The sequence below is a fragment of the Nycticebus coucang genome, chromosome 14 (genome assembly GCF_027406575.1).
Source record: "Nycticebus coucang isolate mNycCou1 chromosome 14, mNycCou1.pri, whole genome shotgun sequence".
Taxonomy (NCBI): Eukaryota; Metazoa; Chordata; class Mammalia; order Primates; family Lorisidae; genus Nycticebus; species Nycticebus coucang.
In genome coordinates, this window is record NC_069793.1 from 59,685,639 (window position 1) to 59,702,741 (window position 17,103).

A 17,103-nucleotide genomic window follows, 5' to 3' on the forward strand; every position below is an offset into this window, starting at 1 on the left:
AGCGAAAGCATTGGAAATCTGTTAAAATTTAGAAAGATTTAGAAAGATTGCAGTAGCAGCTAGTGTGAAGAACAACTTAAAAAGCGGAACCAATTTGGAGTCCATGACCGTTATTCACTTAAGAGATAACAGTGTTTTAAACTAAAGTTATAGAGGTAGTGGAGAAGATGAATCCAAAAGCTATTTAGGAGGCAGAGAGACAGAATATAGAGATCATTTGCATATTGAGAGTGAGAGAGGAAGATGGGATAAAAATGAGTAAGGTTTCTGGTAACAGAAACTGATGATCACCTACTAATGATCCAGGCACATTAGCTTTAATTACAACAAACTATAAAGTTAGCTCCAATATTATTGGTCACTAAAAAACTGTAGCTCAGAGAGGGTTTAAGTAACTTGCTCAAAGCCACAAAACTACTAGGTTAAAGAGCCAGAATTCAAGTCAGGGATTTTGGAAATTAGAATTTCCAATATTATGCTTCTTCCCAGAACAAGTGAAATATAAATTTCTCTGATTACCTTATTTCTTCCATTTTACACAATATTGTTTTCAAATTTTCTTGACTCATAAAATCTCTAATTTCATCTCCTTCACACACACCACACACACACACACATGCACACACACACCATCCTTCACTCTCAATAATTAATCTAGCCTCCATCTTCATAAGAAAATAGTAACTAACAGAGAGAAACTCCCACCAGCAAATCTGTTCTGTTTTGGACATGTTAAGTTTCAGATGCCTATTAGACATCCATATAAGTAGAAATTCCTGTAGGAAACTGAATATACAGATGGTATGGATAAGAATTAATGCAAAGCACAGAATCAGTGAGGTTGTGTCAGATAATAAGAAATATAGGAACAGGTCAGATTTGGAGAAGGCCATTATTTAAAGCCTAGATAAAGAAAGAGAAGCCTGCAAAAGAGATCAAGAAAGAGCAGAGAGAAAGGAGGAAAATGAGGGAGGAAAGCATCATAAATGTTAAAGTAGAAGAGATTCAGGAAGAGAGCATTGAACTCATTCAAATGCTGTTCCTGGATAAGAAAAATGAAGACTGAGAAATGTGCTCTGAATTTAGCAACCTGGAGGTCCTTGGCAACCTTAGAAAGAACCATTTTGGTGAAGTTGATGAGGCAGAAAACAGGGTAGGTGTACTGAAAACTGAATGTGATGGGAAGAAGTTGAGTGAATGGTTCAGGTAAGTCTTTAAGAAGGGTAGTTATTAAGGAAAGGTAAGAGAAGAATTAGAAGAGGATGTGGAATGGTGTTTTTTTTCTAAGCATGAGGAAACAAGAACATTTTTTAGGGCAGGTGAAATGACTCCAATATATAGAAAAGACTGAAGATAGAGGAGAGAGACATAGTAATAATGCAAAGATCCTGAGAAGGCATGGAGGCTTTATGTTAAATGATAAAAAGGATATGGGAATCCAGAGCAGAAGTGGAGGGCTCAAGTTTTTGATATGAGTAGATACTAAATTGTGAAAAAAAATTCATAGAAGAGGATGATTACAGGTGAAATTAAGTTATGGTTAACTGGGTAACAGCTATATTTCCTCACTTTTCTTTTTGAGACAGAGTTTCATTAAAACTATGCCCTTGATAGAGTGCCGTAGTGTCACAGCTCACAGTAACCTCAAACTCTTGGGGCTTAAGTGATTCTCTTGCCTCAGCCTTCTGAGTACCTGGGACTACAGGTGCCCGCCACAATGCCTGGTTATTTTTTTGTTGCAGTTGTCATTGTTGTTTAGCAGGCCCAGGCCAGGCTCGAACCCTCCAGCCTCAGTGTGTGTGGCCAGCATCCTACTCACTGAGCTACGGGCTCCAAGCCTTGACTCTTTTTGTAGTTAAATACAAAAATGCACTATAACTAGAACAGTGACTGTGGGTGAAGGTGATATGTACACATTCTAGAACAAAGTCTTCAAAAAGAGAAATGGACCTTTTCTTCTGCATTGTTCCTTTGTGTAAGCTGAATGTGGATGTGAGAATAAGCCACCTTTGATCACACAATGAAGGCAACAGACTAGGGATGGCAGAGTGACAAGACAAAAGGAGTCTGGGTCTCCTATACACTATTAACCCATTTTGCCATCCCGGGTACTGCTGTATGAAAAAGAAAGAAGCTACAATCATACATTGCTATAATTTTTTTCTCTATTGTCATAGCAACCTATTTTTCATCGTAAGACAGTAGATTTGTAGATTTGGTGGGGAACTGCTGTCAGATAGCTTTTATTTTCTCTATAAATTAAAGATATGGTTATCAGTGAGTGGAGAGAGAGATATATTAGAATTTTAGGAGTCAAGAATGGTTTAACTAAACTGTATATACTGGGAGAAGGAAAGTGGAGACCTTAGGAATGTCATAAGATAATAGGAAAGTATGGAGGACCCATTCGAGTATTGATGACCATGTCTTTCTAGTGGTATCAATTTCCTCAGCAGAGCTCCGCTGGTTAGATACAAGCATAAAAAATTTGATAGTTCAGTTCACCCAAAGCTGGGATTTTACCAGATAGATGGAATGGAAAAATAAAGGGATGAGGGTGAAATAATGGGTCATTAATTCTCAGCTGGACACAGAGAAGAGAGAACTATAGCTAAAGTGACAAAGCCTAATGTGAGTAATAGGTAGGCACCAGAAAGTCGGTAGTGGTTGGCAGTGAGAAAAGGAAGAGGGTAGTATAGTAAATTTGTATGAATCAAATAGCCCTGTCTCTACTGAGAGTGAAAAGGAGGCATCAGGGAATGCAGGACCCTAACACTGGGACATGGTTTGTGAGAGGATGAGAAGCAACCCCTTTCTGCAGAGAATGTACTATCCTTACAGGACTGCTATTTTAGTTAACCTAGGAGTTGAGAGAATGTTCAAAGAAGTTGAAAACGTAAGAGTTTGCTGATGTTAGAAAAGCATTTACAGAGAACAAAACTCTGAGAGGCTTTCCTCAATCTCACAAACCTGGATTAGGTGTCTCTCCTGTGTGCTCCTGTAATATCCTGTACTTCTCATAGTAATTCTTACAATTATATGGTTTTATTGGGGGGGGGGAGACAGAGTATTAAACTCAGGATAGAGTACCGTAGCGTCACAGCTCACAGCAACCTCCAAGTGATTCTTTTGCCTCAGCCTCCCGAGTAGCTGGGACTACAGGCACCCACCACGATGCCTGGCTATTTTTTTTTTTTTCTTTTGGTTGTAGTTGTCTTTGGTTGGCAGGCCCGTGCCAGATTTGAATCTGCCAGCTCTGGTGTATGTGGGTGGCCCCTTAGCCACTTGAGCTACAGGCACCACCGCAATTATATGTCTTAAAGTTGTCCTTTTACTTTTGTGGCTCCTGCCCTTATGACTGGAGATAGGGCCTTTAAGAGGGCAACTGAGGTTAAATAAGGTTATAAGAATAGGGCTGTAGTTGGATAGGACTGGTGTCCACATAAGAAGAGGAAGAAACAATAGACATATCCCCCTTGTCCCACTGCTGCTGTGCGTAGACCATGCAGTGAGAAGGCAGCTGTCTGCAAACCAGGAAGGGAGCCCTCCCCAGAACTGAATCTGCTGGTACTTCAATCTGGGAATTCTAGCCTCCAGAACTGTAAGAAAATTGTTTAAACCACCCAGTCTGTGATATTTTATTATGGAAACCTAAGCTGACTAATACATGTCCCTTTCTCCAACTGTTTCTCAAAGTACTTTCCACACTACTTTCATTATTTTCTATCTTTTCTTTACTTTCATACACAGACACTGGCTCCAGGTGGATGACCATACTTGGCTTCAGGAACCTTGAATTGCTTATAGCTTCTTTGTGCATGCTGCATTATTCATTGTCTTTCTATCTTGCTCATATTCTCCCCTCCATGCAGATGGGTGATGGCAGGTGAGGACTGGGAGACGGCAGGTGCAGATAGTTTTTAAGAAGATGGTTTGTAAAGAGGAAAAAACCTAAGTAATAGGTACAGTGAAGAGGAGAGGATACTATGAGCAGGGGAGGGAGGAAGAAGATGAAAATACAGTACTAAAAGGGTAGAAGCTCATTTCTCAAAATCAGAAAGAAGCCAGTGTTTTGGGGAGAATGGGATTGCTCGGGGCCAGGAAATAGGGTGGCTTTAGATCAGAGCAAGGAGGGAACTACAAAATCAATATGGGCAGCCATAGGAGAAAGACCTGGACCCTTGCCTAAGAGCAAGTCAGAAAACTAAGTGGTCAAGAAAGCAAATACAAGATGTTCTGCAGTAGGGCCAGGCTCAGTCCTGAGGGAAGCTGTCTTTAACTCAAGCCTTGACCTGCCAAGGTTGTTTTTTCTTTGTTTTTTGTTGTGTTTTGTTTTGTTTCTTGGAGGATGATTCTGGACCACCTAGTTTGGCATTTATAGCTAGAACAATTTACCTTCCCCTTTGGGAAGTTTCAGTCACTCATGCCACTGCCCCATTAGCCAAAGTGAGGGTACGTGATTCTTCTTTCAATATTCTATATCACAATTGAGATAAGATGGGAACATTTAAATAACACCTGTAAATATTCAGGGAAAAACCTACAGAGAGCAGAATATAGTGCCTAATATGCAGCCAAATAACCTGCTTTGTAAGGTCCTCCTTATTCTAGGTAGCTTACAGGTCCACAAACTATTAGCACTTTTGTGGACTCAGTGTTCACACACATAGTGTGAGGGTCATGTTACGGGCTCTGACTCCAGGACCCAGGCACACACGGGCAGTTGGGATCCAGTGCTAGGAGAAAAACCAGCCATAGTTTGGTCCTTGGGTGTTCAGCTCAACCTTTTCCCCATTTGCTCAGCCCTTCCCTCTGTGCCTGATTAGGCTACCTTCTCGAACATCTTTCAAGGCCTTCTTTGCGTTTCTGTGATGTGCAGATATGCTTCTGTACTGAGCTCCTGCCCACACATTCTCTGCCCACACAGGCAGCCCTTTTGGGATAATTAAACAGAGGGAGCTGGCTGAGAAGGCAGATGAGCTAGAGCCAGAGCAGGGAGGGAAGTTGGGTAGAGGAAAGAAACCACAGCAAGGATTTGCGTTCTGGGTTTCTGGGGCTTATGCTGGGGGAGAGCAGAGACACACAGCCAGGGTGACTCTGGCTAGATGGTTGTATCTGGCTTTCGCCATATGCCCTCACAGGTGGGCTACAAGGGGCCTGGACCTCCCAGGTCAGGGCCTTACTCCATGATTAGAGAAGCCGAAGAAGACCATTTGGAGAGAAGGCTTCAATGAATGCATCCAAGTTAGTAGCGTCTGAGGCCCTGTGTGACCTGCTAGTGAAAGGAAAAACTGAGGATAACAGGCCAAGGCAGTAAAACTGGGAAGGCAACCACAGATATAGAGAGGGCCCCAGGGCTTCTGGGTCCATGCGTTCTGGACGTGAAAAGCACTTTCAGTCTATGCAGAGGGCAGTCCTGAATGTCCCCTGCCATTCAGTGGTGCTGCCTGCAGCAGGGTTGCCTTAGGCTGTGGTTTGTTATGTCTTCTTCAATAATGTCTCTCAGCATCACTACTGATGTATTTTAGCGCTTGTGAGAAAATCTCAACAAGAGCTTTCACGGATCAGTTGAGATCACGATTCACCGATGTTGTTTCCTGTCCCTATGATTCTGTTTCTGCCTGAGAAGTTCTCCCAGTTTTTCCAGGACTTGCAATCCTGAGGCCTGGGAGGGAGCAAGAAGGTGGGGAGAGAAGTGTCTTGCGCTCTCTGCTGGCAAAACCTGGCATTGTTTGCACCGTCTAGAGGCTCAGCCAACAACTTGAGATAAGGCAGGGCAGGACAGTGTGCCCCAGGGCCCTCAAAGACACAACAGCTAGCTGCTAGCAGGACAGGAGTAATAGTCATAGCTACTATTTATTATTAAAGAATTGACATCTTCCAAGAGTCTGACAGTCTCCTCAGCTCTGACTCAGCTTGATCTTCCATCTCTGATCCTCACCTCAAGCCAAACACCAGCTTCCGCCTCAAACTAGAACCCACCCCCCTGGCCTCCTGATCCTGTCTCTTACTGCTTGTACTAGATCTTTCCTTGGGTGAATGGCCCCACTCCCTAGGAATCTGATTTCCTCCCAAGCTTGATACTTTATTTCCATCTGTCTTCTGGGGCTAGCAGCCAAACCCTAAGAAAGAAAAGGGTGGAGTGGGGTGCAGAAGTTTCTGTGGGGGAGTAGCTAACTGGGAACACTGAGCAGCATGTACTTCTCAAGTCTCAGCCAGGCTAATGTATCCTGAGGGTCATGATCCAAGGGGAGAAGTGGGTGAGGCCCTAGATCCTATGGGAGGAAGGAGAGCTAAGCTAGAAACATCTGGGCTCTGAGCAGGAGTAACCTTGAACATTTCTGAAGACCCTGTACAACTCTAGCACTGGCTCTCAAACCTCTGCCCTCCTCTCACTGTTGTGTGCTCAAACCCTGGGGCAGGAATTAGCACTTCTTCTCCAGAGCAGGGCAGAGCCTTGTCTTTGCCTAAAAGCAGCCTTGAGGGTGATTCACAAGCTTTGCCTGCACAACTGGCTCCTTCTCCCCCAGTTACCATAGTTACTGCCCATGATGGTCATTCTCAAGAAAGGAAAGAGCTTGCCTGGCCTTAGCTTCAAGCCAATGTAGTTTCTTTCCTTATCTCCCTAAAAGAAACAATATGACAGACCTGGGTTTTGTTCCATGTGACTTAGGAGCCCTGTGATATTTGGCAAGTTATCTACTCCCAGAGCCCTGGTTTTCTCATTTCAAAATGGGATAATGATAATGGTACCTTTCTCACATAATTGTAAGGATTAATTGAGACATCACTTAGCCCAGGCTCAGACAAAAGTAACTTCTCAATAAATCGAACCTACTATTTTTAGGTGCTCTATAGGCTTCAGTTTCCTGATGTGAAAAAATGAGCAAGATGATAATTTGACTTTCCTAACACTGTTATAAAAACCAAATGAAATAACGTATGTATAGAAATATGTTATCAATGACTCTATAGTTGTGTGTAAAAAACTAGAAATTTCCTTGATTCTCTAAATCAGATAATTCTCATTTCAGATTTTAAATAGTTACTTCATGGGAGATTTAATTACATTTTGTATGTTTATTTCCACTCTCTTTCCCCCAATTTAGAGTCTTGCAAAAGTCTCTGGGGATTTTGTGTTGGATAGAACCTCTGGGGACAGGCCTCTGGTTTTCAGACTATGTTGGTTATGTTGGTGTGTTCCTTGTTCAAGGCTGCCCATCCCTAGGGTGCACTGCTTGAGGATGTAGTCCTGCTGGAGCCATTTTTGCATCCAGAAGATGCTAGGTAGCTATTTATCCCCTATTTGTGCTCTAGACAAGGGCTACTAGAGTAGAAGGGCTAGGAGATCCTTCACTCGGACAGATCCTTCCCTGGGGATAGCAGCCAAACCCTAAGAAAAAAAGGGTGTGGTGGGGCAAAGAGGTTTCTGTGAGGGAGTAGCTAACTGGGAACACAGAGCAGGGTGTACATTTCAAGTCTCAGCCACGCTGAGGTATTCTGAGGGTCGTGATCTAAGGAGAGAAGTAGGTGAGGCTGTTGGTCCTGCGGGACGAAGGAGAGCTAAACTAGGTGTGCGTGTTTAGTGTGTCAACAAAAAGCTTATTCTGAGCTCCCTAAATCCATCAGATACCACCAAAAAGGCCTTCACAGCAGACCCACCCATTCTAATTCAATGTGATTTGAGGGCAGAAATAGTAGAAAATCATCTTGAGAAACTGACATACATTTTCCTCCAATATCTGGTCACTGTCTGGTTCAACTCTCTTTCTTTGGTTAACAAATATATATTTGGGTACCTCCTATATGCGAGGCGCAGTTTCGGCCCTGGGGACATAGAGATGAACAAGACAGATAAAGTGCCAGCCTTTATGGATCTTGTATTTTGTGAGGAAGATATTATAAAATAACTACATATTTTAAAATGACTTAAAGTTTAAGGCCTTTATAGCTTCTTCTGAGGGTAGAAACTTTTCACAATTAACATACACCCACAGTTAAATCTTGAGTACATTTCAAAACACCACCTGGCACAACTCAGACCTGAAGATATGCGAGGCCCCAGAGGAGCTGAAATGGTGACCCCGGGTGAATCTGATTCAGAGAAGACATCAGACTCCTCCCCATGGACTCTACAATACTTCCTCTGCCCTAAACATGCAGCCCTCCCTTCCATGTACACCAAAGTTACTTTAAATTCTTTAAAAAAGTTTTTTTTAAGTTAAATCATAGCTGTGTACATTAATGCAACCATGGGGTACAATGTTCTGGTTTTATATACAATTTGAAATGTTTTCATCAAACTGGTTAACATAGCCTTCACGGCATTTTCTTAGTTATTGTGTTAAGACATTTATATTCTACACCTAGTAAATTGCACATGTACCCTTGCAATGTGCAACTACTTTAAAATTCTTGAGACACTCATCTCTAATTGTCTCTGACCCTGATATTTTACTCTACCTAGTCTCTACTCTTTCCTCTATATTTTGGAATACCATATAAAGAATGAAGGCTGGATTTCTGCCAGCACAAAACCCAGTTCCAATAACTGGCATGATGGAACTGGACCAGATGAGTGGTCTTGGGTGCTATTCTCCCCTTGGAATCAGCCCTGAATGCAGGGCAGTACCAGCCCCAGCCTCCAGGCCTGGGCCAGGGGGAAGAAAAGGACACAGAGGTATCTGTTCTGGCTCACTAAACTAGATCAAGTTTCTCAGAGCTCACAAAGTTGAGAACATACACTCTGCTGTAGGATGCAATGGCCAGTGTGTATAAAGTAAATATATCATGCTCAGAGCAATATGATGCAGAAACCTGCTTTGCCTTAGTTAGTATTGATTCTCTATTCTTTGGCAACCCCAACCAATTTGAATCTAATCCACTAGCTACTACACAGGCCCCTCTCCTCTGTGGCTCAGAATTCTGACAGAATTCATCCTGGCCCACCACTGGCTTTGCCTTTTTTTTCTGGCCCTATAAATGCTCAGGGAGGAGGAAAATATTTTATTGAAGTGCAACTTACACAGTATACTTGTGAATCACTCATATGGGGGTCATTCAAAAGAGACCTTGGACCTAGAGGGCTGAGAGTGTACCTTTGTGTTTTCACAAGTGTGTGTACACCCATGGAGAGGTATATGTGTCTATCAGTATATGACTGTCAGCATTTGTGTGTTTAGGAGGTATAAAACATATCTGTGCTTGTGGGAAAGCATGTATACTCTCAGAATGGAAACTTCAGAGCATTTCAGATGGAATGCATAGTCTTGAGGTCAGTATGTACAACTGTATATGTATGTGTACTGGTAAGTGGAGGATGAATATGTGCTATACTCCTATACCTTGAGCTGGGCATCTATAGATCAATTTACTCTCATCTTTGTGACCTAGCAGACAGAATGGCAGAATTTCTGCAGGCAGGATTTTCTATAAATCTTGCTTCACTCAGAGATGGGAATCCTGGGGATGAGAATGCAGTCACTCTGGACGTGGGGGTCCTTCCTGGCTAGCCCTGCCTTCTCTATCCTTGGAAGTTCCCTCCCCAGAGTCACCCTCATCATCAGCCTCAGCCAGGTCCTCAGGCATTGGCCACTCTCGAGTCTGCCACTCCAGTCGTTCGATGCGGTAAGCAATCTTAAGTGCACTGGACTCCAGCTCAGCCAGAAGGCGAGCAAACTTGGTCTGTAGATCATCAAGCTGCTGGTCTAAGCCTCGCAGGCGGGACTCTGTGGCCTCCTGTAGGGCGATCTCAGCTGCCTCAGCATTCACATCCAACTTGTTCATTTTGAGCAGAATCTCACGTCCCTTCTCTTCCATGACAGTCTGGGCTTGTGGATATTCACTCAGCACCTCCCGCAGGTCCTCCTTGCTCAGGCAGAACAGGTCGGAATAACCCAAGCTTTTGATGTTGGCTGTGCGGCGGTTGCCAGACATGTTCCCTGTGGCCCATGGGGAGATAAGAGGATGGTTAACAGCATGGCAGGGTGGTGACATTTCACTCTTGAATCAAGAGCCCGAACTGCATTTTGGGGCTTTTGAGTCTCTTCTTTTTGCCACATTAATTATTTTATTCAGTAATATAGCAGGGACCAGTACCTGTGTTGAATGGATATCATTGACCTGCCTCAAAGAATTCACAGTCTAGAGGAGATAAACATGTAATAGAATACAGAAGAACCTCTGTAAGTTGACCACCCAAGGGACAAATTAATTAACATATGGAGGTGGTCAACATAAGGAACTTCCATTGAAGATATGTGGTACATGCCCAGTTTATGAAAACTATGTCAACCTGAGATGGTCAGTGTAGGGAGATGGTCAACTACAGGGGTTCTACTGTGGTTACATAAAGTACGGCTATTACACTGTTGACATATCCATCAGGTTATTGTGGAAATACAGACAAAGAGCCCCTCCCAAGCTGTAAGACAGGTAATTTAGGGAAGCCTAGAGGAAGAGATGCCTGCACAGAGTAGGAAGTAACTAAGGGAAGAGGGGGAGTGGTAAGGGAGTGCAATTTAGCCAGAGGGAGGAGAATGAATAGAGAGCTAGAGGTAGAGGAGATTCGGGTGGAAGGAGTAAATGGTAAGCAGTTCAGAGAGGCTGAAATGCAGGGTGTGAGGAGAATGGGAGAGGAAAGAGTCAGGTCATTCTGGGTCCTGTAAGCCATGGCAATGAGTGCAAACCTTATTCTGAGGGCAGTGGAACTTTAATTATATTAAGCATGAAAGTTATATGGTATCGGGTGGCACCTGTGGCTCAACGGAGTAGGGCGCCGGCCCCATATGCCTGAAAACCCAGCCCTGGCCAAAAACTGCAAAAAAAAGAGAAAGTTATATGGTATCCTTCACCTCTTAGAAAGATGTTTGTGGGGGTGGGAAGACAGGTTAGGCCTAATGCTACAAAATCTCAGAGCTGGAAGGCTCTTAGAAAAGGGAACAGGAGCTACCATTTGCTGAACACTTGCTATGTGCCAGGCATTGTACTACCGGATATCTTGCCCATACAGTTCCTTTACTCTTACAAATAACTCTTTGGGTTTTTAATATCATCTTCATAGGATAGGTGAGAAAATTGTCATCTAAATAGGAAAGTAACTTTTCCAAATCAAGCAGACAGAACCAACCACAGACAGGATGTGGAACTTGGTGGACAGATGTGAAACCTTTAGAACTCTGAGGATGGAACCCTCAGGCTGAGAGAGCAGGACTAAAACACATCTGGCCTTAGTCAGGGACAGTGCACTCACCCCCTTTCTAGGCTTTCCTTTTTCTATGGCTTCAGTTTCTTTACCTATAATTAGGCATAGCAACTCTTACTGCATAAGGCTGAGAAAAGGGGGAAAAAATGAGCCAGTGTACAGTACATTGCCTGGCCCAGAGTTGATGGTGAGAAAATGGGAATTTCTTCTCTTCTACCATTCTATTTGGCTGTCAGAGATTTGTTCCTTCTACTAATTCCAACTGTGTGTACCTGTGTAACCTTGGGTAAATTACCAAACCTCTTTGAGTTTGATTTCCTTATCTTTAAAATGGGAATAAAAACAGTATCTACCTTATGGAGGTGCTGTGAGAATCGAATGGGTTGATACATGTGAAGCACTTAGAACAGGGCATGTAGTAAGCATATAATAAATATTAGCTATCATAATTATCTGTCACTTTCCACTTGTCTGTTGGTGCCTTGGGTCAACACCCACAGAGCATATCTATTTTTTCTTCTAAGACCCACCCTGCTTACTGACCTTGGCCCAGCTTCTTCCCAGGAAACAGATTCTCCATGTCCTACTTCTCTCCTTAGCCATCTAGTGACTCAGGTAAGGGCGAGGTTTCCTTACTGTGTAGGCCCTGAAGTACCATCTGGTCCCAACATTGGGTTCTGCTGTTCCCATCCTCCTTCCCAGCCCTGTCCTGGGAACAAGCACTGGGGTGCTCACCTTTGATGTTGATGATGCTGATCTCCCCAAAGTAGAGTCCTGCACCAAGCACAGCATACTGTGTGACACCATCATCTGCCACCACAGCCAACTGACCCTCACGGATGATGTACATCTCTCTGCCAATGTCCCCCTTGCGACATACATATTCTCCTGGTGAGTAGGTCTGCGGCTGCAGCTTCAGCACCAGCTCCTCCAGAAGGCTGGCCTCACAGTTCTGGAAGATCTGCACCCGGCTCAGAGTAGACAGGTGTACAGACACAGCCACTTCAGCCCGCAGCCGCTCAGGCAAGTGCTGTAAGATGGCTACCTCATTGGTCATCTTCTTGTTGATCTGCAGGTGCTGGTACCTGGGTATAAGTGCAGTGCATTTCTTTTAGTTCCCTGCATGCCTCCCTTTACCACCTTCCAACAGGGCTTAGCTCAGCTTCAGCCAAGAGCCCAACCATACTGAGATCTCACAGGGAGCATGGAAGTACCTGAGAGTGGGCTAATCTCCTTTCCTGGTCACAGACAAGTTTGACCTCTTCTACCTTACCCAGGCACAGAAGCTTCTACCACATGACTTCTACCACATTCATTCTATCTTATGAACAAGATATCCTTTACCTCCTACCCCACTCACCAATCTGTGATGTCTTCTTGTACAACCACCACTGACAGCTATTTCAGTCACCAAGCTCCAATCTTCTCTAAAGACCCTCTGTTCTGGTTCCCCAACTTTACAAAACTTCCTTTTGAGCAGTCCACAGTATGGATCACCATCACACATGGTCAACCATCTTGTTACAAGGCCATTTCCTGGGGGCAGGGTGGTAATGCCTTTCCCCACCCACTTCCTCCAGAGCCTTGCAGGCCCTACTAGGCAAAGGCAGTTCTCACTCTCTAGTTTCCAGGTTATCCTTGTGCAGAAGCTCCTTTCTCATGTCCCTACTCCCTTAGTTGAGGGCCTTCTTTTCCGTGTCCGACCAAGGAATGCTATGTTTATATTGCATTGCCTAGCCCACAAGCAATATGAACCCAGTCACCTCCCTTAGGCTCTCCTGTGTACACCTCTCCCTGTTCTTGGTCTGGAACCCCAGCATTCTCACCAGTCAATAACTCGCCGCTCCAGCCGGCGGTTGACATGATGCAGCTTCATATACTTCTTCACCAGAGCGTGATCTGGGTAGAAAGCCGCATCAGCAGTGTTCATGTTATAGATGACGGAGCTCATGCTGCCCATGATGGTGGCGAAACCCATGACTGCCAGCAGGAAGTCACCCACCATGAAGAGATATTCCTCTTCCCGGGCCGGTGGCGGCGTGTCACCCACTGTAGTCAGGATCAGAGTGGAGAAGTAAAAGCTGTAGAGGTACTGGCGCCGAAGGCGCTCAAAGCCGGGCTGCGCGGGGTCTGGGTACACCCACACATCACGCCCGAAGCCGAGATACCGGGACAGCGCAAAGTACAGGCAGCTGTTCCAATGGATAACGACAAAAATGTAAAGCATCAGCTTGGCGATGCGAAAGGCGTTTGGGTAAGCTGTGCGGGTCTCTGTGCGGTCAAAGGCCTCAAAGAGGCGGGGTGCACGGAGAAAGCGGTTCAGCCTCAGCGTGGGTGTGTGCAGGCCCAGCCGCAGGTAGGCTACGTCGGTGGGCACCAGGGAAGCCAAGTCCAACAAGAAGCTCCAGGTGCTGACATAGCGTCGGGAGATCCTACTCTTGTCCACCACCAGGATGCCCTGTTCCAAGAATCCTAGGGATAGGGACAGAGGGACAGGTGGGGGGTCAACCTTGGTTGAGGGTGGGAAGGACAGGGACATGGTCACAGGGACATGGTGAAGTCAGGCATAACCCTGCTCCAGGGTTTCTGGGGTAAGCACAGAGAAGCTGTAAGCACAGAGGCACGTGAAAGTGCTATCGTGGAGGGGGACTCTTTTTTGTTACTAAGAGGCTTTCTTTGGGAAGGGAACATGGAGCAAAGGGTTAGTCCTAGGAAAGCACTGACCTGTGTGGAAGCGCACAAGGATGTCCAGTAGGTATAGCAAGTCACTAGTGTAGTCCAGCACCATCCAGGCCACCAGATAACCATGCTGTAAGTCGGGAAAGCAGGCCCTGCAGGGCGAGGACAGTAGCGATTGGCTTGGGGTTACTCCCTGTGTGTGAGACGGTCTCCCCAAACCCCTCAGCACTCTGCCTTGGGCCCTCCCAAGGGCACCGCCCCATCTTTGAGTGCCACCAAGGGTTGGCCCCTCTCCTCTGCCTCACTATTTGGCCCTCTTTTGGGCTTAAGGCCCTTCAGTGCCCCAGCCAAACCTGCACACGACAATGATGAGGTTATACATTACAGGGAAGACCATAGTATTCAGCCACCAGTAGTAGTAATCCCCAGATGGGTCCAGGACAGGTAGCCACTTCCTGTGAATAAGGAGAGAGGTCTTGCTTTATTTACTCACCAAACATTCCATGCTGCTGTTGTGACTGAGGGTACCAAGAAGAATGATTGCTTCATTCCTCTTGGAGTGAGGTGGATAGATCCAACCCAAGGGACGATGACTTCTCACCTGGCCTTGGACGGTGCAGGTGGGCTGGATTCTGTTGTCTTCACTTTGCTGTCCTGACTCATGGTTCTGTGGCCTGGTGCTGGGATGTGAGATATCCAGGGCCTCTTGGCCTGTAGGTGGCTTTGGAAGGTGGAGGCTAGTGCCTAATAGCCTGAAAGAGCTGTCCCTGGGCTCCAGCTGTAACTTCTCTCTCTTTGATGCTCTTGCTCTTAGCAACACAGTCAAGGCCAGCAGCTTGTGAAGGGGCGGAGACAGTGTAGCTGTGGTACTCTCGCAAGGCCTGACTTTACACCTACCTAGCTAAACACCTCTAATGAGGTCCCTGGAGAAGGTGAGGAGGTGCAAGTCTCAGAGAGAAGCCTGGACCTTGTTTCTGCCTTCCTCTTCCCCTTGCTGGACCACAAACTGAGATACATATGGATCTTCTAGGTCAGGGGAGCCTGAATTTTAGTGTAGGCTCAGACAATCTCTTTACTTTGTATGAGTTCTCTGCTTGGGCCTCATTATTTATTTATTTAACAACTATTTAATGAATGGCTCATCTGTGTCAGTTGCTAATGTAGTCTCTAGGGAAAGAGATGCTTTTCACATTAGATATAAGCTCTGTTTTCATTGTTTATATCCTTATCTCTATACCCTTATGTTCATCCACATCTGCCTTCCCTCCTTTCTGCGGGCTGGTGTGATGGAGCCATCCCATGATGCTTTTGACCTCATCCCTTTCTGTTACCCCTAGTGTCTGATACCACCAAGTAGTCTATGTGTTTTATGGATCCTCAACCTTTTTCAACTTTTATCTTTCTGTGAATATGCTTTAATATCTCCCATACCCAAACAAATAAAAACCTTATAAATTTTCACTCAACCTGATGTACCTTTCTCTACTATCATCTTTCTCAGTCAATGAGTCAAAATCAGAGCACCCATTATATGCCAGGTCATTATTGTGCTAAGTAATGAGGGTTAAAGGTGAATGAGACATACTTCCTGACTTCTAGAAGCTCACACTCTGGCATGGGAAATAGGTAGACAAGTAATTACACAGCAGGTAATTACATAGTGGCAGTTGTTGCCAGGGTACTGATGAATACTCTGTTAGGTGAATACACAGAGGGCTATTGCAGTACATAGGAAGGGTTCCCAACTGAGCCTGGGTTTTGTAGGATGAATAAGAGATAGGTATAGAGATGGGAAGGTAAAGAGCATTAGAGGCAGAGTGCACAGAGTATGCAAAGGCACAGAGATATCAAAAACAATGGGTGATACTAGAATGTGGATCACTAGGGTTTGATCCCCCCCACCCCAGGGGAAAATCGTTTGGCTTATTTTAGAGGCAGTAAGGGGGTAGTGGTGAGAAAAGAGGCTAAATGATAGACAGAGGCCAGCTCAGGAAGAGTTTTGTCAATCATGTTCTAAAGCTTGGATTTTACCCAAAGGCAATGGAGAATCAGTGAAGTGTTTTATACAATTAAATTACAGGATTGGATTTGTGTTTGGATAGTTTTTTGGAAGAAAGATCTGCAGTATCCAATTAATTTTTTCTAAAAATTTTATTTTATCATGGCTTTTATGATGCCATAATTTCTTTTTTAATAAGTATTATATCTTTATTCAAAAGAAAAGACAATATTCAAAATAATGCAACAAAATAAATAAAATCATTTATAATTCAATAATTTTTTGTCTTTTGTTTATTTCTTTTTAGTCTCTTCTTGCCCATCCCTTCTATGCAATGTTTGAAGGGATTTTCTTCTAGGCTTTCCTCTTTTTCCACCCTCCTAACTCTTGTTGGTTGATCTCTGTCACCCAGAAGACTTCCATTCCCATCTAATGGAACCCAAGAACGTTCCCTGAGCTGCAGTTATCTGCATTTCTAAATGCTCACTGAATATCTCCACTTGGATATCCCACAATCACCTTCAACTCATTGGGTCTATAACTGAGTTCATTATATTACCCTACCTACTTTTCCCTCTATAATTCCCATCTCTGTCCTTTCAGCCAAAACCTAGAACTAGTATTTATTATAGTTATTGTATAACATTATGGCAGCTTTTAAAAAATGGTCACAATTCTTTGACACTGCTACTTTGTGACCGTTTCAACCCATATAGTACAGCAGAAGTGATGTTGTGTGACTTGTAAGGCTACTGGTAGCTCCCTCTTGGGATGTTCCCTCTTAAAACCTAGCCCCCTCATTATAAGAAGCTCCCTTTGACAGCTCCTGGTTGAGTTTGTCCTTTGAGTTGTCCCAGCTCAGATATTGGACATGTGACTGAAGAAGCCTCCGGATAGTTCCAGCCATCAACCTCAAGTCACTTTCAGGTGTTCACACTTCCTAGATGAGGCCTCATGGCTAATACAGACAAACCATTCCTGCTATGTCTTCTATGAATTTTCAGAATCCATGAGCTTAAAAAATGGCTCCTGTTTTGTGACACTAAGTTTGAAGTGGCTCGCTACACAGCATAACAAGAACAAACAAACATAGAAAGATGCACGCTTCCCAAGTATATACCTTGATAAATTTTCACAAAATCAACATATCCATGAAACCAGCACTCAGATCAAAAAACTTACCAGTGCCTCAGGAACTCCTCTCTGCCCGCTTCCAGTCAAT

At 44.4% G+C, this 17,103-nt stretch overlaps 1 protein-coding gene across 1 annotated transcript; it reads right to left on the reverse strand.

The window, feature by feature from the left end:
- Positions 1-9,410: 9,410 nt before the first annotated feature.
- Positions 9,411-14,662, reverse strand: CNGA4 (cyclic nucleotide gated channel subunit alpha 4). The gene is made up of 6 exons (XM_053562374.1): positions 14,484-14,662; positions 14,236-14,337; positions 13,928-14,034; positions 13,030-13,675; positions 11,939-12,288; positions 9,411-9,941 (listed from the first exon to the last, which is right to left on the reverse strand). Exons 1-6 carry the CDS (start codon positions 14,543-14,545, stop codon positions 9,481-9,483), a joined length of 1,728 nt encoding a protein of 575 aa, XP_053418349.1. The 5' UTR covers positions 14,546-14,662; the 3' UTR covers positions 9,411-9,480.
- Positions 14,663-17,103: the final 2,441 nt, after the last annotated feature.

What these genes read in the sequence shown, in the direction of transcription:
- CNGA4 (XM_053562374.1), bottom strand. Translation starts at nt 14,545, where the DNA reads ATGAGTCAGGACAGCAAAGTGAAGACAACAGAATCCAGCCCACCTGCA. An exon ending in CCTTGTGCGCTTCCACACAG is followed by an intron (nt 13,676 to 13,927) that starts GTCAGTGCTTTC and finishes CCCTATCCCTAG; the next exon opens with GATTCTTGGAACAGGGCATC. An exon ending in GAGCGGCGAGTTATTGACTG is followed by an intron (nt 12,289 to 13,029) that starts GTGAGAATGCTG and finishes ACTTATACCCAG; the next exon opens with GTACCAGCACCTGCAGATCA.